The 24247-nt window shown below is 40.6% G+C and overlaps 1 protein-coding gene across 2 annotated transcripts in view; it reads right to left on the minus strand.

Annotated features, from left to right (window-relative positions):
• Positions 1-1643: 1643 nt before the first annotated feature.
• nompC (no mechanoreceptor potential C) overlaps positions 1644-24247 on the minus strand; it is a 38688-nt gene continuing 16084 nt past the window's right edge. The window contains exons 2-19 of one of the 2 annotated variants that reach the window (XM_028316534.1): positions 23384-23485; positions 18900-19001; positions 16726-16842; positions 14865-14957; positions 14033-14246; positions 12737-12933; positions 10907-11005; positions 10258-10402; positions 9581-9738; positions 7872-9099; positions 7256-7455; positions 6444-6980; positions 6043-6249; positions 5263-5956; positions 3885-4096; positions 2746-2874; positions 2453-2570; positions 1644-2350 (exon numbers count right to left, since the gene is read on the minus strand). In XM_028316534.1, the coding sequence (XP_028172335.1) occupies positions 2166-2350; positions 2453-2570; positions 2746-2874; positions 3885-4096; positions 5263-5956; positions 6043-6249; positions 6444-6980; positions 7256-7455; positions 7872-9099; positions 9581-9738; positions 10258-10402; positions 10907-11005; positions 12737-12933; positions 14033-14246; positions 14865-14957; positions 16726-16842; positions 18900-19001; positions 23384-23485 (4737 nt within the window). In that variant the 3' untranslated portion in view covers positions 1644-2165. Of the gene's footprint in view, positions 2351-2434; positions 2571-2745; positions 2875-3622; positions 3844-3884; positions 4097-5262; positions 5957-6042; positions 6250-6443; positions 6981-7255; positions 7456-7871; positions 9100-9580; positions 9739-10257; positions 10403-10906; positions 11006-12736; positions 12934-14032; positions 14247-14864; positions 14958-16725; positions 16843-18899; positions 19002-23383; positions 23486-24247 lie in introns of both variants that reach the window. The other variant, XM_028316528.1, reaches the window with a different exon arrangement.

Raw genomic sequence — 24247 nt, forward strand, 5'->3', positions numbered from 1 at the left:
TCTTTTCTCGTTGAAAAACAAAGATAAGGTTTATTTTCAATTCTGAAATGGAAGACAATTAATGGTAAGGGAAGTAAGGCGCTAGAGGTAACCTCTACTTACAGGTATTTTTTAGTATCTATAGTTAATTACGCAACACATCGTCCTTGCAATATTTTCTATTACAAATGAAATGTCCTATGACTTTTTAATACTTGTACTTACATATTTCAAACCTGGTCTCTTTAAAAATACAAACTATTCAGATTTAACTATGGAAAACTTCTTGTGGCAATAGTTGGAGTCTAATATCAGTTGTTACAACTAAAACGGTATTATAAAAATAATCACTGATTTGATAGTTTTGTACCCGAGTTAAAGACAATTAAATTGTAGACACGTGAATGTCATCAAGGTTCTTATCTAGCCACTCATTACTAGTCTACACACGACTACTCAACGTTGTTATTGAGGATTAGTCAGAGATGTTGGTTGCTAGAATTGAAATTGCTCGACAAGTTGTCGTTATTACTATAAGATCCTTGTTTTAAACCTCTTCAGACTTTCCTGGTTGATTTTTTTCATCTTCGAGAGTATGATAAACTCACAAACTTAACTACAAATCGTTATAAAATTCAACTTTATTTTACTTTCAGAATCCTAGTGTTTTTGACTGTGTGAAAACTTATTTTATTTAGGTAAATGAAACGATATTATACACAAATGCACAACACGTTTATTTACAAAAATAGTATTAACAAAATTACATTAATACTAAGTAGTTATGATATTACAAATTATGGACAAAATACATAATTTCACTATGTTATCAGCCTGGCTATTGCAGGCGCAACTTATTGCTTACAAAGGAGATATTAAGCAATATTATTAAATACAAAATTAAATGAAAACTCGTAAGATGTAGGTACCTAATACAGTCAGCAATATAACATACACAAGTACTATGAAAACTTTAAACGAACAACGTCAGATTAGGTACTCAAATACGCATAAAGTACCTAATTTATGGGTTGCTTGAGATACTATTAGGAAATCAAAAGAGGCATTGATTGGGCACTTAAATAAACAAGAAACAACATTAGGTACGTCCAAATGAAACTTACAAATATTAACAGAATGTTAGTGGTGGTATGGGAAAGATTTTCTAGTTTTTAGCTTTACTATAATGGACTTTATTATGATTTACTTATTCGGTGTTGGAAATGAACTAACGATAAATACGATGTTTTCGTACAAAGACTCTACAAAGAAATGAATTTAAACTACATTAGGTAAGCAATTTCTTTAATTTAATGTATCGTATTTAGAAAAGCTAGTAAAAAGCTTTTCAAAAATAAATATAAAATTCTAAATCTGATTTAATTATGTAAACAAATTACTTTTACTAAAATTATGTAGCTTAATAATAAAAGACTAACAAATAATATTGTTTTTTTTAATTAAAATAATACTTGTTACATTGTATACTTACTGCTGAATATGATACTTTTATGTACATACATATTATTATTAAAACTTACGTATTTACAATATTACTAATACTCAAAACAATACTGACTAGAATGGAGAAGACTAGAAAATATTAATATACGTTAGCAAAACCAATATTTACCCTTAAAATGTATAAATAACTAACTATATTAATATTTTAATAATAATAATACCTAAGTAGTTGCAATTTATATTGAAATGTAAATTCCTCTTACGATGTCACCATACAAAATGCATTACTTACAATTCTTACGATACAAATAATATTTTCTGTGTTTTTATTTAGGCACTTTATCGTCAACTATTATTTAGAATCTTAGATTGCTTAGTGACACTTAACCATCACAAAATGTTTAAACTTACTTACCGATAATACCTAATTATTACTCATGACAACATCACTACATCGCCATCGAAGACATCAAATACGTATCGACTATAATCTGGAAGTAGAAACTAACCCGATTTTAGAAGGGAAGCCCTTTACAACTACCACACACTTTACCAAGTCCTCTTTGGTCCCCGATCCCGTGGTGCTGGAACCGGAATCTTCAATATGTGTTAAGTTGGTGACACTTGGATCAGCATTCAGCTATTGCTTTAAAAATATTTTATCACACATCTCTCCGTTGTTTCAGGGAGGAGGGATGTTGTTGGGCATGATCTCGGAGACATCATCGGCCGTGTCCTCCTCGCCGCTCTTTGGAGTGGTGCTCCTCGGAGTCAGAGTCCCTCATGAGCGCGCGGTACTTCTTGGCGATGACCTCCCAGTCCACCACGTTCTCTATCCGCGTCATGTTGTTGAAGCTCATCTGCGAGCCGAGCGGGCTGAGGTGCACTACAGATAGACGCGTCGAGTCTGCAATTGGTAAGTTCATATTAGCCATAAATTAATTTCAGCATTAGACTCCGACTTTCCATAACTTCGCTATGAAAAACATACCCTTGGGAACCACTTGGCCTCGTTTGACCTTGGACAGCCACTTGGCCCCGGCCTTGGACCTGGCGCTCATCTGGTCCTGCCGCTGGAGGCCGATCATGTGCACAAGGCTTGGCCTCTTCTTCTTGCTTATTCGTTCCTGGGACAAAAACGACCAAAGTCAACAGTGTTTATAGGTACAGATTTAAATATTAAATCAAAAGCATCTAGAATTCTAGATCTAAATGGTCATTTAACTGAGAGTGAAAAGTATACTAATCGCCTTTAATGTGTAAACCTAAAGTAATTTATTAGTTCGACAAAATATTTCTTACCTTACACCTGGCAATAAGCCACATGAGCCAGGTGGTGACCAAATTGAGTGGGGAGGGAGCCGTGTTGGTCCTGTGCATGTTCCTGATCAGTTTGGACAGACCGTACTTCCACTCGATGTCGGATTGTGCCTGAAAAGTGGGCTCGTTGAATCAACTGCTAAATTGTATTTGTGGAAGACTCTTGGATACAGCTATGATGATTTTAATATAGCCAGGCTTCTAAATATGTTGTCTGCCAAACGTCTTTAAATGTTAACGATTCTGAAGGTTGTTTTGTATAAGGGCCATAATTAATTGACTTTTGTTGCTAGAAATCATAGCTGTGTGCAAGATTCTTTTGCATGCAGATTTGTTTGCAAACGTGCTTAAATTAAGTAAAATATTTATTTAGAGCTTTAATATAGGTTATTAAAATTCACTTTAAATGAGTTGTTATATTAACAAAGATAAATTAAACCTTAAAAATAAACAATATAGATTTTTAATTAAATGATTGTAATGAAAAATTATAGGATCTATAAGTATTAAGTTCCTATTTACGAGTATAAGTAGCTATTACTTACCACCTACAGCTGATAGTGGACATCGGGAATACGAATACCGTTTAAGGATAGGATATTAAGAAAGGTATGAAATAAATTACCTACATAAATTGAGTAAATAAGTAATGAAATAAAATGCTCAATCAAGTCGTCATTGTAGAGACTTGTAGGTAATGTATTGTAGAATACATGAACATGAGTGGTAAAATTTAAGAAATTTAATTACTTGAAGTTAAATAGTATTTTAATCATTATTAGTTAGTATTGATTAGTAAATTAGTTTATTGGAAGCGGTGTTATCCAGTGCAGTCATCGTAGAAGTAGTCGCGCGTTACCTGGATCCTCTGGTACGTGTCAGACATCATGGCAATGAGCAGGTTGATGAGCACCACCACGGACACCAGCATGTAGATGCCGAACACTATTTTGAACAAGTAATTGGTCCACGCGGGCTGCATGTTGCTGTCGATGCGGTGCGCGCGCGTCTGCTCCGTCGTGGTCTGCCCGAACACCGCGAAGAACAGCAGCTCGAACGACGACAGCGGGTTCATAGTCACTGCGAACAAAACCGCCTAGCTGTACACCTATGTACTGTACCTGGATGCGCTGGTAAGTGTCCGACATCATCGCAATTAGGAGCGTTACTAGCACCACGACAGACATCAGCAAGTACGCGCCGAACACGAACTTGAATATGTTCTGGGTCCACAGGGGCCGCAAGGTTGTCACGTAGTTCAGGTCGGACAATGTGGTCTGGCCGAAAAGGGCGAAGAACAATTTCTCGAAGGCCTCGATCGGTGTCAACGTCGCTAGAAGACAAGACGCAACATGGACCACGTTCTTTGTGAAGCTACGCGGTAGGGGTAGGTTGATACTCGGACACGTCCGCCTGACTCCACCGGGGAGTCAGAGCGACAGTTCGCATGAATCTGCCCCTACCTGTTCTAAGAATCTACAAATATCAGCTAACAGTAAATGGCTGGGACAGATTGATACATTTTTTCAAATCTGTGAAAGGAATTCATGTTTTGGTAATTGATCAGTAGAATCCAAGGAATTTGGGTGAGATTGTATCAATCCAGCCCCATCTACATCATCTATCGAGACACCAACAGCGTGAGCGCGGGAGGCGCCACAGGACGACAAACAGCCAACATTCGTAATAGAAACAAAAACCGTAAAGTGGTACCTCAAGACACCTGCGTGACAATCGCGGGACATAAGCAGCCACATGCGCAAATCATATTGCTCCATCGAATGCGGTGAGGTCGGCCACTCATTCCACTAAAACTATTATTGTGACGCGCAATGCATTTTCTGTGACAACATCCATATCTGGAACACATGTCCTTCATAAAGCGGATCGTTGCGAGGCAGAATATGCACTGTGAATTACGGAACATTCTAAACCATCAAATTGAACGCCATCGTTTATGATTGACATGTATGAAAATAAACCATAAATAGTGGCGATGCAGTTGTGTCGGTTGTATAGTACAGAGTCCTATCACATTCCAGGTCTGTGTTTGCGACATTAATCTAAACATGTAGTCAACGATGATAACATTCTCGAGGTGAAGGATAGGAAACATTCAACAAGCCTCAAGCGGATGCATGGGTCATCAAAAATAAAACAAAAAGAAGCACCATCGAGACATAATGCGATCATCGTATGAGTGACATCCATTGTATGCATAATGTAAAACTGTGTCTTCTCTCTAAGGCGGACTTACGTCCTCCCGGGCCCTGTTTCCTCCTGTACGACTCCCCATTGTTACTCCATGGATAGTAACTTTGGCGTTTCGTTCGTAGGCTTTCTAATATACAACAAGTATACAGTTAAATGATACGAAAATATGAAGTGTTTCTCTGTATGAAATTTGTATAATGAACAATTGAACACGACATAAAAAACTGACACACAAAACATGAAAATGAAGGTGATGTGATAGTGATATAAAAGAAAAGTCCTCACCGTCGGAAAATATCTTCTTTCTCATCTGTCGTGCATACTTATTGTCCTCCACTTTGAGTATATTCCTAAACGGTTGGTTCAGAGCCACGATGTGCATCGAGAATCCGAACACGAATATCGCTAGCACCGCGAGGAACCTCCCCAAGTCCTTCATGAGATCACCGATGATGATTGCCCACGGTCCGAAGAGATGGTGGAAAGAGAGGAAGTCTAATATTTGAACGCAGGCCAATAGAAAAGATAAAGCGAAACACTGATTTCTACAGTACATTAATGTCGGCCAATATTTAGGCTGGACGGTCATCCAGCCTATGACGTGAGTGGCCACTCCGATCATCCCGAATAACAGGACAGCTATTTTGATCCACCCCAAGCCCGACTTATCACTAGGATTGGTAAGCTCGAAGAGCAGAAGCCCGCTGAGTGATATTAGTAGCATCCACTCATACCACCTGGGAACTAAACTTTCTCTAAATATTGAACTATAGATAGGCGTTATAGCTACGAGAGATAACAGTATCATGAGATATATGTGGGCCGTTAGGTACGACATGAACTTCATAATGGGGATTTTATTAAACTTATGACCTAAGGGAAGAGAGAACACCATCCAGACTGGTGGACAAACTATAAAAGCGAAAAAAAGGATCATTATTTTGATGCCCGACCATTTGAGGCTCCCTCTCCAGAGTTCCTGGAAAAAAAGAGTGATGCTGAATATTTGAGCACATCTAGGCACGGGTATGGTCAATGTAGTTTCTGAAGTTACCTATTTTTTACCTGAAGATATCTTTGAACGACTGTGTGGGCAATGACTTCCTTTTGCTCGTTCTCTATGAGAACGTCGAGGAACTCGATGTTTCTGTTGTCCGTGGCGGTGAGGATGTGGCCGGCCGAGTCCGCGCCGGCGGCCAGCGCGAGCAGCTCGGTGGCCATAGCCTCGCATTGTTTCCCCGCTGCGATGAGGTCTTTGGCACGCTCCTTTTCCTATTTAGGAACAATGCTTGTTGAATATTTATGGTTGTTACTTTTAAAGTAATGTTATTGAGATTACGTAAGTGAATATTTGCATTTTTTTTTAACATGGCTATCGCGGAAAATATTGTTTTTTATTCGATTGGTTAGGTTAGCTTTGACGAATCTGATTGCGATGAATATGCCGTCTTTGTTCTCGTTCTTACCTTAGTGGATAGGGTGATGTAGATGTTGGATAACTTCGCAGCGGTGTCGACCGGCGCCGGCGACACCAGCACAAACTCCTCGATTGGTAAATTGTTGTGGTTCTTCGAGCACACCATCAAGTTGTACACGAACCGCTTGTCGTCCATCAAGGACTGAGTGTCGTGTTCTTTGTGGAGCAAGTATTCCAGCACATCATTGTGGTTCTCTGAGGCCGCGAACCAGATAGGGGCACAGTTTAAATTCGTTTCACTTTTTGGAGAAGCTCCCGATTCACATAAAAGTTTAACCACGTTAAGGTGGCCTGCTTTAGCTGCACAATGTAGAGGTGTCCACCCATTTTTGTCCGTGCAATTTATTTCAGCTCCCTGCCCTAATAACACTTCGACCATCTGGTAGTGGCCGTATGTTGACGCTATGTGGAGACCGGTTTTGCCGTGGCGATCAGTACTTTGTAGTAGCTCTGCTGATCTACTAAGGAGAAGACCCACTATTGACATGTGGCCTCCGAAGCACGCCAAGTGCAGTGGATTGAAGCCCTGAAATTAAATATAAAATAAACATAAATTGTTTATTATGATGCCATCCTGAGAAAACATTTTTTTAAAAGGATTATATTTTTTAATAGTCCCGTTAGCCCCTCGTACTAAGCTAAATATGCTTGTGTCACGACACGAGTGAGCTCACCACAATAGTCGAGCGGCGGCGGGGACCGAACCCGCGTTCCCCGGATCACGACACGAGTCGGCGAGTCCGACCCCTTCAACGTTCAGCTTTCGCGGCTTCAAAAAACATTACGAAGTCCAGCACTAACGTTTTCAGTGGAGGCGGCGTCCACTTGCACGCCGGCGGAGTTGAGCAGCAGACGCACGACGTTCTCGTTGCCGTTGTAGGCGGCCAGGTGCAGCGGCGTCAGGCCCGACTCCGCGCCCAGCACCGGCACCAGCGACACGCCCGTGGGCGGCTCGGACTTCACCGTCCCGGGCACGTGGGACAACAGCTCTCGTACCGTTTCTGGAGCAATGATGAGTTTCAGACAAACAATAGTATGATACTAAAAAGATACAGGAGCTCGCCATGTGGCGAGTTTAATTATTAAATGTTACTTTTTATAGTCGGCCGGAAACTTACTACTATGCCCAGAGGTCCCGGGTTTGATTCCCGGCCGGGCAGAAATTGAAATTATGAATTTTAATTTCTGTGAGACGGGTCTGGGTGTTACTATGTATAATATGTATGTATTTACAAAAAAAAAGTATTTAAGTATGTTTATATCCGTTGTCTAGTACCCATAGTACAAGATTTGCTTAGTTTGGGACAAGAAGCGTAGTGTAAAATGTCCAAGGATGCTTATTATGCTTATTAATTATATTGAATTATTAAAAGTACAGAAGGTATAACAAGTTTACATGAAAGATATTGCGTTGTACCTGCTTGTCCATAGTAAGCTGCTATGTGAAGTGGAGTTAAACCCAACTTTTTACTGGATATCCTCAGTGTGTTTGTGGAACGCATAACATCTAACACATTGGTATGTCCATGTTCGGCTGCCAAATGGACTGCCGTCAGCCCAGCCTTATTTTCGTCCGTACACGAAGCGCCAGCCCTGACCAACACTTTCACTACGTCAGCGTGACCGCCCTCGGCGGCCAATTGCAAAGGAGTGGAGTCATTTAACTTATTCCGCGCGGAGATCACACCAGTCCGATCGAACTTCATCAGCTCTTCAATCACTTTCACTGAACCCTGAATAGCCGCTATATGCGCACACGTGTTTCCGTCCTTTGTTGTCGCCATCACAAGATTTGGATGCTGCTGTAAAAATAGTTGTACAACTTCAGAAAAATTGTTCTGAGCCGCCGCATGGATCGGCTTTTGACCTAGCTCGTCCGTTGCGTCAATGTTCGCCCCGAGTTCTAGCAAAAGCTTGCACACTTCAATTTGGCCACTGGCTGCTGCTAAATGCAAGGGCGTCTGCTTCTTTAAGGTCAGAACATCGATCATTGCGTTGTGGTCCCTAATAAGAAACTTCACTAAATGCGTGTAGCCGTTCATCGCTGCTAAATGCAGTGCTGTCCTTCCGTTTCGCGCTTTAGAATTAATAAATGCTTTGTTAGTTAATAAAGCGTCGCAAACTTGTAAGTATCCATGCTCTGCCGCTAGATGGAGAGCGGATCTGCCCTCAACATCAAAGACGTCTACCCTGGCGTGGTTTGTCAATAAGGTGCTGACGAGTTCCATGTGTCCTCTGTGGCAGGCTATAAGCAGCGGTGTCCAGCCGATGTTGTTCTGTTTATTGAGGGCTCTCCCGACGTCCGCCGAAGAGATGTGAGCGATCATCTCGCTCATGACGTCGTTGTTGCCAGCGACGGCGCAGACGTGAAACGCGGTTTCCAGGTTGTGCTTCGTTACGATCGTTACATCAGCTCCGTTTTCTATGAGGCACTTGACAACTTCGCGATCTGCTGAGGCCGTTTTGACTTCTTCTTTTGTGATTTTGCAGCCGTAGTGCAAGGCGCTGGCACCGTCTTCGTCGACGGCGTCGATGTAGGACGTGGCGACGCTGTCGCCCTTGTGGTCTTTGACGAACTCTATTAGATGCCGCACGACGTCGGGCTTACAGCTCCGGCATGCCATTTGTAGTGGAGTTTCGCCAGTCTGAAATATTGAACAGATTAAACAAACACAACAACTTTCTTTCGTTTAACATCTCGGCATCCATGGATATCGCTTACGATATTATAGTATCATAAGTGTAGGTATAGGTCAGGGGTGGCCAACTTGATTAAACATAAGATCTACTGTTTACTACATACTTCTTGAAATCTTAAATGAAACAGCATAGTTTAGTACACAATCATGTAGTATTTTTTGTCTTGCCACGATCGACTGGACTAATAGTCGCGATCGATTGGTTGGCCACCCCTGGTATAGGTTATCAGAATTATATTTTGTAGTTGCTGTGGTTGAAGGTTACGGGACTTATCCCACCACACTTTCCCACGACTGCAACTCCTGTATAGCCAGGATCTGCTTGACTTGCCTCCAATGAAACCCAGCCATCGAAGATTGAGTAATCCTGTGTCGTAGTGGGTGAAGGTTACACTAAAAAGTGTTCCACATGAACCAATGAGCAAACCTTGGTCTTCTTAAGCGGGTCGCCGCCGTCCTCGAGCAGCAGCAGCAGCGTGGCCAGGTTGCCGAACTTGGCGGCCACGTGCACCGGCGTCATGCCGTCTTCCGTCGCCTTGTTGGGGCCCGCGCCCGACTTCAGCAGCATTAGCGCGCATTTGTCACCTGCAATTTTTTTTTTAATAATATTAGTCCCGTTAGCTACTCTTACTAAGTTAATCCTTAACGAGGCTTTGGTTCAATAAAGCACGCGTCAATTTGACTTTATGCTGTGCAGATACCGTTGAAAACCAATGATTTTTTTAGCTTGGTTAAGCGTTAAATAAGACGTCGAACGGCGGTGGGGTTCGCTGGTTCGGAGTTCGAACCGGTTTGAACTCCGAACCAGCGTTGTTTGGGTATCGCAGCCTCAAAGCTGTATTTTATAGTTGATGAGGTCCACATTCATTCGTGTCAGCCAAATGGTCCACATTAGGAAAAGTAAATTCAGCATTAGACCCGATCTAATAAAACACTCTAAACTCTACAAAATCAAAAATAATTGTTTGTTTTTAACACTTCTTCGATTCAGGAATTGCTGCTGCATATCATTTTGCTCCTGCTTTTCCTAGTCACTAAGATTGATGGTCACAAGCTTTGAGCTTAATAATGAGCAAGCACCGTCTGGTTTAGTTAGTTTAGTACCGTCTGGTATCCTGGCAGCGATGTGTAGAGGTGTCTCGCGCTGCTTGCCTCCTCTAATGTGCACGTCAGCCCCATATCCCAGCAGGGTCTCCACCACGGCCGGCTTGCACGACTCTACCGCTATGTGCAGCGCCGTGTAGTTGTCCTGGAAACAACACTCGAATTCAGCCGAATTCCACATGAAAAGCATAACCTTCCTTCTAACGCAATAGGGTAATAAGCATGTCCGGATTTTATTAGGACAATAGCGTGACTTGGTTTAAATTGACACTGGCTGGCGTCAATAAGCTCACGCAAGCCTAAGGGGCGAAGGTTGTGATTTGTTAATATTTTCTTCAGAGATGTACTTCCATCGTACATAATCTCAAAAATAAAACAAACGATGCAAATCTATTAACATAATTCATATGGAAAAGGTTTCGTGGTTCGAGGTTTGTGTCGAGGTCGAGTAGACAATCTTGATGTTATCTTTAATTATTATTACTGATGCCTTTCCTATACCACCCTCTTTAAGCAGTGGAATCAAAAGTGTTTATCGCGTAATAAATAAAGAGGGGAAATAAATATCCACTTTTACACACAATAAAAAATAATATCCAGTTGGTTGACTTTTAGTTCTATCGAATGGTAAATCGTTATGGCGTCTTACGTTGGTGGTGACGTCGACGCTCTCCCCCTTCTGCAGGAGAGTGTTGATGATGCCCACGTGACCGTACCGCGCTGCTGTATGGATACTCCTCGCCCCATCCTGAAAAAAATATGTGACTTATTCAGTTTATATTCACAAAACAGATGATTAAACAAGTAACAAAAGATTTTCCAAATACTTTTCATTGCCGTTTCACGCCTGAACAGTTCTTTTTGATGACCAATTTTGGTACAGAGCTTTTATTTGATCAAAGATATAGGTAGAGATAGATTGGACCCTAGGGAAGGCATTGATTTTATCTTTTGTTTCTATCAAAACTTGAAGGGGGTGAAACAGCGTTTGAAAGGGGAATCCTAATAATGTGGTGAAAGAAGTGTTTCGAAATGATTCAGAAGCAAGTCTAGTAATAAAAAGTCACCATGAAAGATATGAGAGTGGACATGAATGCTTTTCTAAAACAGATAAACTACTTACTAGAAAAATGCATATTTAATTTAACACAAAGAAATATTCTAGATTAGCGCTGTTAGGCGCAGTTACTTAAATAAATGTAGGCAGTTAGGTCAAGGAGTGTTGAATTTTGGCATTGCTTTTTAACCTTTGCAATTCTTAACTGCCCAACTTGTTTGCTTTAAACACAAAGCTTTTCACGATGGCATGAAAAAGGTGCAAACAATCTTTTGTGTTTGTATAATGGGGTGGGTTTTAAAAAGAAGCGAAAAGTTTAATTTATTCGCAACGTTTCGTACCATTCCGATAAGCATTCGGATTTATGTCCGTCTGCTGCCCGCGCGGCAATGTTGCGCCTCAGCGAAATAAATATACTTTATTGTAAGTTAACTGCAAGGCCTACTGCCGCATACAGTTAAAAAAACCTTACCTAAAATATAAAATGCAGACGTATAAATTCTGTCATAGTTTCATGTACATAAATTAGGTCAATTTGTATTTCTATCTTTCATTTTAAACATAAAGCAATCATGCTTAAAACTTTAATTGCGACAAACATACTAGTAGGTGTTTGTCCCTACACAAGTCTGCCTTTACATAATCGTAGAGATGAGATCACATTATAATAATTTTTAGTTAAGAATTAGCACATTATTCTAGTTCTAAAACTGTGTAATTGAACTGTAACGAACTCCAAATTTGTGGCTATTTTTAGAAAGATTGAGACTAATGATTGGCGTGTTTTATAAGTCAATAAAACCACATTGATATAAGTCGTAAAACAAAACGAATCAGGAACATTAATACAACAATTTATATAGGGCAGCATTTATCATAATTTATTCGGAACGTTTCCCAACGGCAATGTGGTAAAATAATTCGAAGTAATAACTTTACATTAGGTTGTCATAAAAACATGATTTCATTTCCCAGTTTCAAGGTCTCGGGAGCTCGCCCTTTGCGGCAGAAGGACGAAGTAGCCCGCGTCTACACATGTAGGAAATCTGCTCATGTAACCTTGACACCCTTGCTTTGGTCCGAACTTAGCCCTACGCGTGACTCCACTCGTGTGCTCGCGGAAATAAGGCCTCATTTTGGCAGAATATGTTACGTTTGCGTTAGTCTAATTTTGAGGTTAATAACAAAGTAACGAGGAATCAATTTTTCGATGACGTCGTGAAAGTTTCGACATCAAGTATGTAGTTAGGTAATGCGTTATGCGCAACTGAGCCCTCTTCGATATAAGCCCTAAGTCGGTCTAGCCATGGTTGCGTCGTGTCCACTGCTTTGTACTTTTGGTATGACGTGATGGCCGGATATTTAAATCTGTCTCAATCCCTTATACCGTTTGGCCAAAGTGAAGGTTGGATGTATCTCTACCTTGTTTGGCATGTGGAGGTAGACGCCCTTCTTGAAGAGCATCATGGCGCAGTCGGCGTGGCCATTGAGCGAGGCGATGTGCATGAGCGTGCTGCCGTCCTTGGTGCGCTCGAAGATGGACGCCTTGAACTTGTCGGCCAGCAGCTCGATGACCGCCGCGTGGCCGTTCTCCGCCGCCAAGTGCATCGGGGTTCGGTCTGCAGAGGTTGATAGAAGAAAGTTAGTTGATTACACCGGTCAACAAAAAAAAATTTGTTTTTGCGCATGGATTTTACTTATTATATTCTGAATAAATAAGCAAATTTATATAAAAAAGTGCGACTACAAATCGAAAATATTTGCTTTTTAAGAAGTTATAGCGATTTCTTCATAGTAGAATGTCTCTAAAGATGCACGTCCCATTCTCATTAGGATATATTTATAAATAATTATGGGGGCTTATTCGCAAGAACAAGGGGCACGCTTTCATCAAAATATAGTGAGATTTGAGAGACGACGTTACCAAGGCCAGTATACTGAAAGCATGATAGGGTTAGATTTTTATGCGAAAAATCTTCTATGGAACGTGACAGGAAATTAGATCTTTTCATTTTTAATAAATATTTTGACTCTATTTTAAATTTTCTCTTGTAAGAATGAATCTTAAATGGATGTTTGGTATGTTTTAATAATTAGAAAGAATGAAAGAAAGAAAGAAAAAAATATATTTGGCAACAAATTGAATGATCTCTATGTTCATGTTTCATACATTCATTGATATGAATTTTTATACATAAAAGCAAATTCAGAACAATTTTTTGTTGTTATTCTTAATTCTAGGTCATAAAGCCATAAAAATAAGCTATGCATAACCCGTGCGCAAAAATGCTGTAGACAGTTGTTATAAGCTCAGCCGATTGCTTTTAATTTAATCAGGCCTACCACATGGAGGACCAACGGTCTGTGATGGTTGCGCTGCAAGCATTTTAGTGCAGGACAGATCGTAGTGGAAATCCTTGGGAGAGGACATTCTCCGGTAGTAGACGTCCTTTGGCTGAAATACACATACCTACATAGGAAAGAAGTATAAATCTATATAAATAAAAATGAATTGATGTTCGTTAGTCTGATTAAAACTCGAGAACGGCTGGGCCGATTGAGCTGATTTTGGTTTTGATAATGTTTGTCGTAGTCCAGGGTAGGTCTAAACGGTGAGCAAATACGCACGCGATATTGTTTTTCTGTGACAGACAAAATTCCACGCGGGCGGAACCGCGGGCGGAAAGCTAGTTAGAAATAAAAAGAAACAGTTCGTACCTTCATTGTCAGCTATCGCCGCGTTCGCGCGCACGCCATAGAAGTACTTGACGAGCGGCTCGTCTCCCTCCGCGGCGGCGATGTGCAGCGCCGTCTGGCCGGCGCCGTTGACGGCGTCCACCGCGGCTCCGTAGTCCACCAGGATACGCGCCATGTCCACGTCACGGCGCCTCGCCGCCAAGTGCAGGGCCGTGTCTCCGGCCGGAGTCGACGCCTGACATGACAACACGCGTTATCTCACCAGCGTGAGGCTAGCTACCAAACTAGCACTCCAAAGTTAAGAAAAAGAGAGAAATGATGGAAATCAATGGACAAGGTGCAATAAATCGTGCAAACATGACGCAAACGGTACAAAATTCTACTCACAAAGTAGCAATGAATCCCACATTGCTAAAATATAAATAAAATGGAAAGTATGAGTTTGCTAGCCTTAGACAAACATGCAAAAGTCTTGCAATTCTATTTGATGATAAAGATAATAATAAATGAATAAAACTTACATTTATTTATACTTAAATCAGTCGCATGACATAGGTACTAATGTACAAATACTTTTGCAAAGATGATCAACGAATAGTTATACATATTATGATTTCTTTTGTGGACCATTTTGGTCGCAATAATGTTTTAGTTCATTATATCTTACTACATTTTAAAATGTAAACACTGTACAATATCATATTAAATTAATCATTTCAGTGGTTATAAAAAGATGATTCAAGCTTGATAGAATCGCACGAAACAGCATGAGTGTCTTGAGTGTCAAAATATTTAGATTTAGAGCATTAATAGAATGGCAGAGGTTCAGTGGCGAGCACTGTGTTGCGGTTACCTTGAGCTGCTCGGCGGTCTGCGCGCTGAGGAGCTCGCGCACCATGCTCTGGTTGCCCGCCTCCACCGCCAGCAGCAGCGGGATCTTCCCCCTCTGCAACACCATGTCGCGAATTAGCCTTTTCCATTCCTTCTGTTTCGCCCGCTCCTTGTTGAGCTCGAGGAAGCTGAGCTCGAGCTTCTGCAGGTCCTTGGACTGGCCGCTGGCGGGCGGGCTGCGGACGCCCGAGCGGAAGCTCAGGTTGGCGCTGCGAGGCGCGTCCCGCCCGCTGTCAGACATCGCCGGTCCTCAGCCCGCAGCGCGCTCCATACGATGCAGTCTGCACGGGACTCACGCTAGCTGCGGCGCGCCCGGCACGATAGCTTCCGAACTGTGACACCACAGACGCCCGCCGACTTATGTGCATCGCAATTTACGTTTGCCATTCGACAGAATGCAAAATCGATGCCATAACGTGCTTCACACCGAATTCAATTCGTTTAAATTTGAAAGAATTTCAGTCTGCAAATTCGAAAGCAACGCCTTTAACGGAATACGTACTTGGTCCTCCATTGGAGTCACTTAAACACAAAGACAAAGACGGACATTGCAAAACTGCCTAGCTCTACTCGTGACGAAGGAGCGACTGAGACTTATTGTATTAAAATTACTAATTTTGAATTTGAGCGCTGACGTTATAACTAATATTCCGCCAGTGATTTGCATTGTAAATTCGCGTTGTGACGTTTACTTCGCGGGTAAAGCTCGGCGGATAATTAGCCAGTTTCTATTCGCTGGGGTGGTGGCCTGGTGGAGGAATGTCGGGAGCTTTCGCCGGCAGGCTGGCGTGTGGGCTTCACCTAAGTGTGGGAATTCATTGTTGTCTGCGACTTACGCCAGTGCGTGAAATTGCGTCATATACCTAATGAGTGGGGCTATTGTAAAGTTGGGACAGTTCGCGAGTGTGATTGTCGAGTGTGGTGTCGGGGGTGGGGTTTGTTTACAGGTGGCGCGGCGTTTTCGGGGGTGTTCCTGATGGCGGGTGGCGGTGCCAGGGACGCGGCCTGCACGCGATCGCAGCTCACGCTGCATCTCTGTCTATTCACGTCCACCTACCTACCTGCTATATTCCAGTATCGCTGTCATAAAGTTCAAAATTTAATGGTTCACGCGACGATCGAATGCCTCCGTTGCGCGGTCGATTTTACAATTCTAAACAGGATACGTTTTCAGTTTATTGCATGCGTAAGAATTGAAAACATCGTCCAAATTGGTACTCAACCTTTACCTTTAGGAATGTAGTTACTCATCAATGAGTAGCGTCAAGGATGCGAGTTACAGACATAGTCGCATTACTACAACGACCAAGCGAGACCAAGCACGACCCGACAGAATCATCGTTTTCAGCATTGGATTAAGTGTCCAGGTTCCTTTAGACAGTAAAGTGATTATGTAGATTTTTCTCTATGAGCTGCGTTTCAAAGGAAACTGGCGTCTATGTCATTAATCTCCTCTTAACTACTTTATCACTAAAGTCTTAAGCCGCCACCCGTCTACACATCATCATCANCATCATCATCATCATCATCATCATCTCAGCCATAGGACGTCCACTGCTGAACATAGGCCTCCCCTAATGCTTTCCATGTTGCCTGGTTGGTCTTTCGGCGCCTTCCTGCTACCTTTATGATGTCATCGGTCCACCTTGTGGGCGGACGTCCCACGCTGCGTTTTCCGGTACGCGGCCTCCACTCCAGAACCTTGCTGCCCCATCAGCCGTCAGTTCTGCGTACTATGTGCCCTGTCCATTGCCATTTCAGCTTGCTAATCCGTCGGGCTACAACTATTTTGATGACCTATTCACAAAAGCCAAACTCATTACCCCGTCGATCCTGAGGCGGATGTCCTTGCCGGCTGCCGTGAGCAGCGCGCGCAGGATACTGGTGGCGGTGCCGGTCTGCCTGCTGGCCACCAGGTGCACTGCCGTCTGTTGTCGGCTCTACACACAAATATTGTTCATTAGCACCTTATTCGCGTATTTTACACAGCTACAGGGCTTAGTGTGAGTTTACAACAAACGTCGTCACTAGTGAGCGCGTAAAAAAATTACATGTATAACGGATTGTACAAAATGTACAACGCCCCTAGCGGAAACTTTCAAGAACTAAAATTTTCATATATTTTTTTACCGCTCACTAGTGAGGACGTTTGATGCAAACTCGCACTAAGCCCTCAGAACTAAGTTATTTATACTTAGTAATTAAATAACAATAGGTAATAATTACACCCCTCACTACATAATCTTCAAGTATTTATTCCCAATAACAGACGACCACAGTATTTTTCACATCATTCATCATTTTCACACAAAAAAGTTTATTTATTTTACACTAAAAAAAATAAAGGGATGATAGGAGTAGTTAGTCAGCGGTTAAGCTTTTAAGTTACAATTACGAGTAGATGCTAGATGGCTATAGGTAGGTCTTGTAATTTTTTAATGATACCAAAAAGGCTTCAAAACTAAAAAAAATCGATCAAATAAAATAATTTAATATTCTGTCACATATTTTGGGTTAAAATATGAACATTTAACACGTTACCGTACGTTCAGAGTTAAAATTAAACTGTCATTAATTTATTTTTGTATTTTGTTTGAATTTAATTAAAATGTATTCCTTTTTTAAATTGTTCAATTTATTTTAAACACTCACAGCATCATTTTTAATCATCCTCAATGGAGGACCCATGGCTATTGCACTCAAAAGAACAAAAAAAAATTATTTCTATTTTAGAACGAGAACCTCATTCTTAGAGATCCTGCACTGAAATGGTAGCTCTGTGAAAATTGTTTTAAAAATCAATTCCAATAAGTGGAGCAAGGCATCGGGTGAGATGATAAACCCTAGCTTGCATTAGACAAGGCTACATGAGCTGTCTCATGCATAAGCTAAGTAATGCCTCGGCAGGACTAAAATAGGCTAAAGCTTTAAATAGACAAAAAGGTATTGAACTTTCTAAAGAAGGCTCTAGTTTTACGTCACAGATAATTATATATTGTAGCCGATGAGTTAAAATAATTTGTCCTTTTCATTGTAATTTAGATTTTATTTCATATATCACACCGTGGTGAGCCAAATAAAAGTTCATGGTGTTGCGGCGTATTTTAAATAACATTTATTTATTTATTTATTCATTTTTAATTGTTTATTTTTTTCGCATCTCTTATGATCTCTTAATTTTGGTTCTAATAATATTTTTTGTTAAAGGTACGTCAATTAAGAGTCTGGCAAAGAAATTGGAAGATGAAGTAAAATGATTCTTGCCTTCAAGCCTTCACAATACAAACACACACAGGCATCTGGACTGGACGTGGCTGATTTAAGTCAAGTAAGTTTTGTGTTTTCTTAAATCGCACACTGTACATTTTATTTATTTATTTTAAACTTATATGCACATAGAACAGTGACAAGGCGGACTTAATGCCATTTCTTTCGACATTTTCCTTCAGTCAACCTTAGAGCCAAACATATTAAAATTACAAAATCTCGTAAAAGATGTATGATTACTCCCCAAATAGATCTAATCCAAAATACAAGTATGTACTATGTTAGTGCTCAGTTTTCAAGGCTAACATTGTAGAGGTAGTTTGTACCTTATCTAGACTGAAGTTGACGTGCGCTGGGGAAAGAAATACGAGTGTGGCGCCGTGCGTGCGCGATATGACATGCGTCCCCATCTTAGGGACTACAAACGAGGTAGATGACTATCTAAATCAAAGGGATGTAACTATTTCGGTAGAGTTTTTACATTTTTATGTATTCGATTTACCTACATTTTGACACACAAAAATTGGTCAACTAGTTAAGTAAGTCCTACTTCTTTCTCTTGGTGTATCATCACCATCATTATTGAAAAATTACGTTTTTTTAAAGCTTAGACATGGTAATTAAGTTTCGTAAAAATTTACCCAGTTGAACAATTTTCTATCAATATTCTCTTGACTTTCATTTGTAATATGTGGTTTTGACATCATGATTCTTGATGATCAGTTCTTACCCCTCCAGTGGCAAAAGGGTCCACCCCTCTCTTGGAGAGCAGCAGCTTGACGATGTCCTCCCTCGCGTACATCGCCGATATGTGCAGCACGTTGTAGTTGTCCTGGGGACAAAGGAACACGTCAAAACAGTTTTTCATGGCTTTCTAAGCCTAGGCGCAGACCACCGATAGTTTAGTTGGGGAGTTAATCAGTATGGGTATGTATGGAAGTGCGCACATTACACCGATTTAGTATCGGCCGATTCTTTATACAAAATAACTATCGGCCTACTAAAAGTTAAGGCTAAAAGGATTTAGACAATTTTATGACAGGAACATTCGACCTAGGTACACCTTCCACAACAAACGAAGCTTTTACTTCGTTAGAAAGTTGTACAATGGNAATTGTTTCAGGTCATTAAAATCTTAATTAAAACAGTGTTGCTCCGCATTCAGGCCTCTGAAAACATTTGCCGAGCCTGCTTTAAATGCATAGTTCGCAACGGTCAACATCGCGTGCGTCCACTTTCTTCGAGACACGATGCGATAATTATACTTGCAGTAGAGCCTATAGCAACAGGGGGCACAATTAGAAATGTCAATCAAGCGGCGTTTAACTCATTTCCGATTATGATAATTACGACAGCCTTATAAGTTCACATCACATANGTAAACATAAGTTTACTTCCTTGATCACAAAGGTTTATAGTGGCCCCATTCAAAAGCTCTCAGTAGCCATGATATTGAATGGAATGTCCATTTATTAAGCAGACGATGACGCGGCAGCACAATAATGGACGTGGTCTGTACTCGAGACCAATATTGTCTAGTTTACTTTCCATTACCGCTTTCACTGTCTACAGCTGATATAGGTCTGGCTCTTACCTATATTTGATTTGTTATTTCGCAAAGCCTCACATACAGGAGAGTAATGAGCGCTGTGTCATTAACTTCCAATAGCAACCGCACTTCAATTAACTCTATTTTGGGACACTTTGAAGTCTAGAGTAGGAAGTGTTTTGTACATCACACGTGTTATTGTTTATGCAAAATGCTTTGACAGTTAATACAGCACTTTTATAATCTCGTAACTCACTGGGATAGACTTCCAACGCCTGAGCGGGGGAGCCATTGGCTGAACCTCTCCTGCAGAGAAGACAGCAAGGTTTCCCCAAGACAGCAAACACTGCAATGCTCAGGTATTGGGGTCGAAGCAAGTTGCGACTAACCACTTTGTTTCTAAAGTTAAAACCAATAAACTTCGGATACGAATTAGACAAGGATGCCCTCGATTTTCATTAATCAAGAAATGTACGTCATACAGAAAATTGCAGTTGGTAGTTAGATATGAATATTATGCACTTGTGCAAATATGATTTAAAACAGTAGTCATATCTTTAAACTAACATGAAATGCAATTTGTCATATTGTTGCATAGGAACGTACAATATTTCTAATTCATATGACTGTATTCTATTATGTGGACTCTACATTTTGCGTCATTTATGCACTGATTTCATTAAGGTGTTCTAATTAATTCGGAATCAGGCCACTACATTGAAGAAAATTCGTGACTACGCTCAACATGGGTAACAATAAAAATGCAATTAAACTTATTGTAAGAGCTCTCGACTTTGTAATTCGGCGGTTGCGTGTATGGCGTTACTCAAGTGATACTTTGTGACTGTGCTGATGATTCAACTTCATTTAGTGACTCAGAAGATTTTCAGGGGCTTTTCAGGAGGTAAGAAAGTATGACTGGAGTTTGAAAAGTCAAATGTGAATGACCAGTGTAGCAAATTCGTCATTCCTTTACATAATGGAAAGAGTATTCAGGAAATAATGACTCAAGTGTATTACTTGAGTAGAGATTGTAGTGATTTATAAGAATATCCATGTAAATCACCGTTTTGTTGGCTTTTTCCATCATTTATTTGCGGTGAAGAAAGTCCTGTCTGCCTACACGAATGGGAGCAGGAGTGTTTTAGACGACAAAAGGTGCAATTATGACGGTGTAACCAATTTTTTTGATTTATCTCGCGTTCATTTTGAACGTCTGTATCTTCATCATAATCCAGCGGGTTGATGACCAGTGGCGCCTTGAACCTGCGTCCTCGTTGTCTAGATGTTTGTGCTGTGACGGTCATTACTGCACTTGCCCAGTAGGGCTGCGATGGTGACCTATAATGTGCCGGCATAAATCGCTGCTTATCGCGCATCTGGCACGTGCCCAAGCAATAAGTCAGAGGCTAAGCGCGGGCTACACTGCGCGCCAAGCTAAGCATAGCGTACTTGGAATAGTTGAGCTTTTGTTACTTCGTTTGTTTTGGTTTGTAAATAAAGTGTTAGGTAGTTTAATTCGTCGTTTCGTTATTCTTTCATGAATTTTTTCAGTTCACGTCCCTTTTTTGGTCACAAAGTTAAACTTTTAGTATCATCATGACGGTTGCAGATCAAGATGATGTACTTTTCCATAGTGTTTGCATAGATTGCAGTCTGCACACAACTTGCAACTGCACATCCTGTTTCGAGGCAATATCAACAAGTTTTTTTTAATGTCTAATTAAGACAGATTAAAGTAGCTTTCATTGTACCGAAGCTTTACAATAGGTCGCACCGCCTAGTGGAAGTTACGCTTTCGCTCCACTTTGCTTGAGCTAAGTTTCGAACCTTAGGCGACGCAAGTCGTTACACAAATTACACGCTGCTCAGCTATGTGAAAAATTGCTCGATGGGTCGCAAACTCATTATTGAGTTTGGTGTTACAAATTACGGGTTTGTAGTAAATGTTACAAAAGTGTTACTTACATAGGTAACACAAACACACCCGTACCTACATGGTTGGTTATGCCTTAGCTTTTACTCGCACTTGACCATCCTGACTTTAAAATACATTTGGCTTCAGTTAAAACACTATTTTCATGGTCCTGTCTAGATTTCACTTACATCTTGGGACATGTTTACACTACACTAGGTACGTTTCTAGCCCCAAACTAAGCAGAGCTTGTGTTACGGGGCACCATACAGCAGATTATTTACAGGGTTCTGACATCTTTTCTCGTTAAGCTATCGCTCAGCATTTTGTTTGAGATAGTGATGTGAGATTGAGGCCTGTCCATGAGGCGTAGTTAAGGATAGGTCTTATACGCTTGGTTTCTATGAAGCTACGTCTCTGTGGATAGCAGATAAAAGACTACGGCTGAGTTGCACCACCTAAAGGACAATGTTCATTTCTGGCCTGGCGTGGACAAGCTGGTAATGAAAATATGAATTTGCCAAAAATGTTTAATTAATTTTTAAAGTATTCACTTAATGTAACTTTGTATCAATTTGCCTTTATAAAAATCCAATTTAAATAATACTTTATGTGATAATTACAACTTCCTGTCTTTAACACTCAATTCAGTGTTGCCAAAATGAATCTTATCGGTAAGAATCGATTCATATCGATTGTTTTTCGACTATGACAATTAGTATTTTTTAAATACGTNTCAGGAAATGGCGAAATTTTTTTGTATGGAAATAAACGCGCGCTGCTACTCCTGTTATTTCTGCTCTCTGTTTCTAGTGATCAAAAAATACAATTGATTTTTATATCGATTATTTTTATTCATCACCACATTATTAGCATGGCAACACTGAAAATATTGTCACAGCTGTTTATCTGTCATTCGCTTTGTTTTGTATTTTTATCGTGAGTGTTGTTTAGTTCTCAAAACCAAGTCTTTGCCAAAATAAAAGCAGAAGAGTGTTGTATAAGTTTCCCTTTTGACGACTTTTTTTTTTTGAGCATGGTCCTCGATGCTTCCCTTTCCGATGACCCTGGCATACTCTCGAACTACGAATCTCACTCAATCAATGACCAATGGCTCACTTTCGGACATCGAACCTTGCCTAAACGCCGACCACGGCTTACGTATGGACTCCGACCCGAGCCCCAATGTTAACCCCAGCCCGATTTTAGGATAATTAATGCAACCAGCAATTCCTCAATCTCATGAGGAACCTATGATATGTATTTGTATCAATTGTATAGCTGACATGATGCAGAGGAGGCGACATAGCCTAGAGCTTATTCAAGTTCAGTTGGTTATAATGTCAGTGGATGACTCCTCAGCTGGTAAGTTATTGAATGAGCGTGTGGACTTGTTGAATACCTTTTACAATGTGTTTGATCAACTACCTTTACCGTAGATTACCATAATCCTAATAAAACTTTTTTTTAGATTGATAACAGCAGTGTATGTTGTCACTCATGTTGGACCGTGGCTCTGCACCAATCAAGGACAAATAATATTTCAAATGAAGAAGCAACCACTAGCACTGGTCACAGTTCACGTGGATTATATCTTTGTTACAAATATGTTCCATAGACTGCATATTAACACGGAAAGAGAATCACATNAAAGTAAGATGGTGCAATCCAGCCTAAGAGGATAGGTAGCAATGTATGATTTGGCAGAGTTAGCCATATCAGGTTTTTGATAGTTATCTTGAATGCTTACATTGTTCCTGGCGCCGACGTCTGACCCCAGCTCGATGAGCCGCTCCACGAAGGAGGTCCGGTTGTCCTTCACCGCGAACATCAGCGGGGTCATGCCTGTTGTCTGAAACAGAACGACACAATGTTAAAAATTGCAACGTATTTTAAAATGTGTTATAACATCACTACTATTGAAGTGTCGCACCTTGTATTTCACAATTTTTACATTAGGGTATGCGTAATTATTCTTTTGTTCTCGATTTCTTAAAACTCGATTGGCTAAAAACGTGAATATTTTAATTACAAATTCGAGTCGTAATTCCACGACTACGTGAGAAAATCGAGTCGTGAGGGAAAATAAAACAAAACAAGATCGATATTGGTCGTCGAGAAAAAATAATGCAGTTTCTTGGTGGCCAGTGTCGCGCGACCAAGGAGGCATCCGCGTGCGGCCGTTACATCTGCTATGCAACGAACCCCTAGTCTAGGATGAATGTCATAGATTTTCTTAATAAATAGTTATATTTTTTAAATCACCTTAAATGAAAAGTCCAAGAAACAAATACATTGTAGGTATCTTCAATCGCAATAATGAATTTCCTAGAATATGCAATGTAAAGTTCTAGATTGGACTCGTTGATGTCGGTGTAATTTCCTTTCGCGATAATAAAACGTGGAGGGGCGATAAGAACAGGATTTATATGTGTTAAACGTTATTTATGATTTAGAATTCGGACGATAATGATGACAACGTTTTATCATTATCAATTTAATTTCCATACAACAACAATAAGCAATCTATCTCATTTTTTTACCTATTCAAAAGCTTCTCTTCTGGCTACTAGGAAAACTATTGATGAATAGAAATATGTGTCGATAAGTGCTT

Source organism: Ostrinia furnacalis, unplaced genomic scaffold (assembly GCF_004193835.3).
Source record: "Ostrinia furnacalis isolate ACB-3 unplaced genomic scaffold, ASM419383v2 OfSCF0373, whole genome shotgun sequence".
NCBI classification, from domain to species: Eukaryota; Metazoa; Arthropoda; class Insecta; order Lepidoptera; family Crambidae; genus Ostrinia; species Ostrinia furnacalis.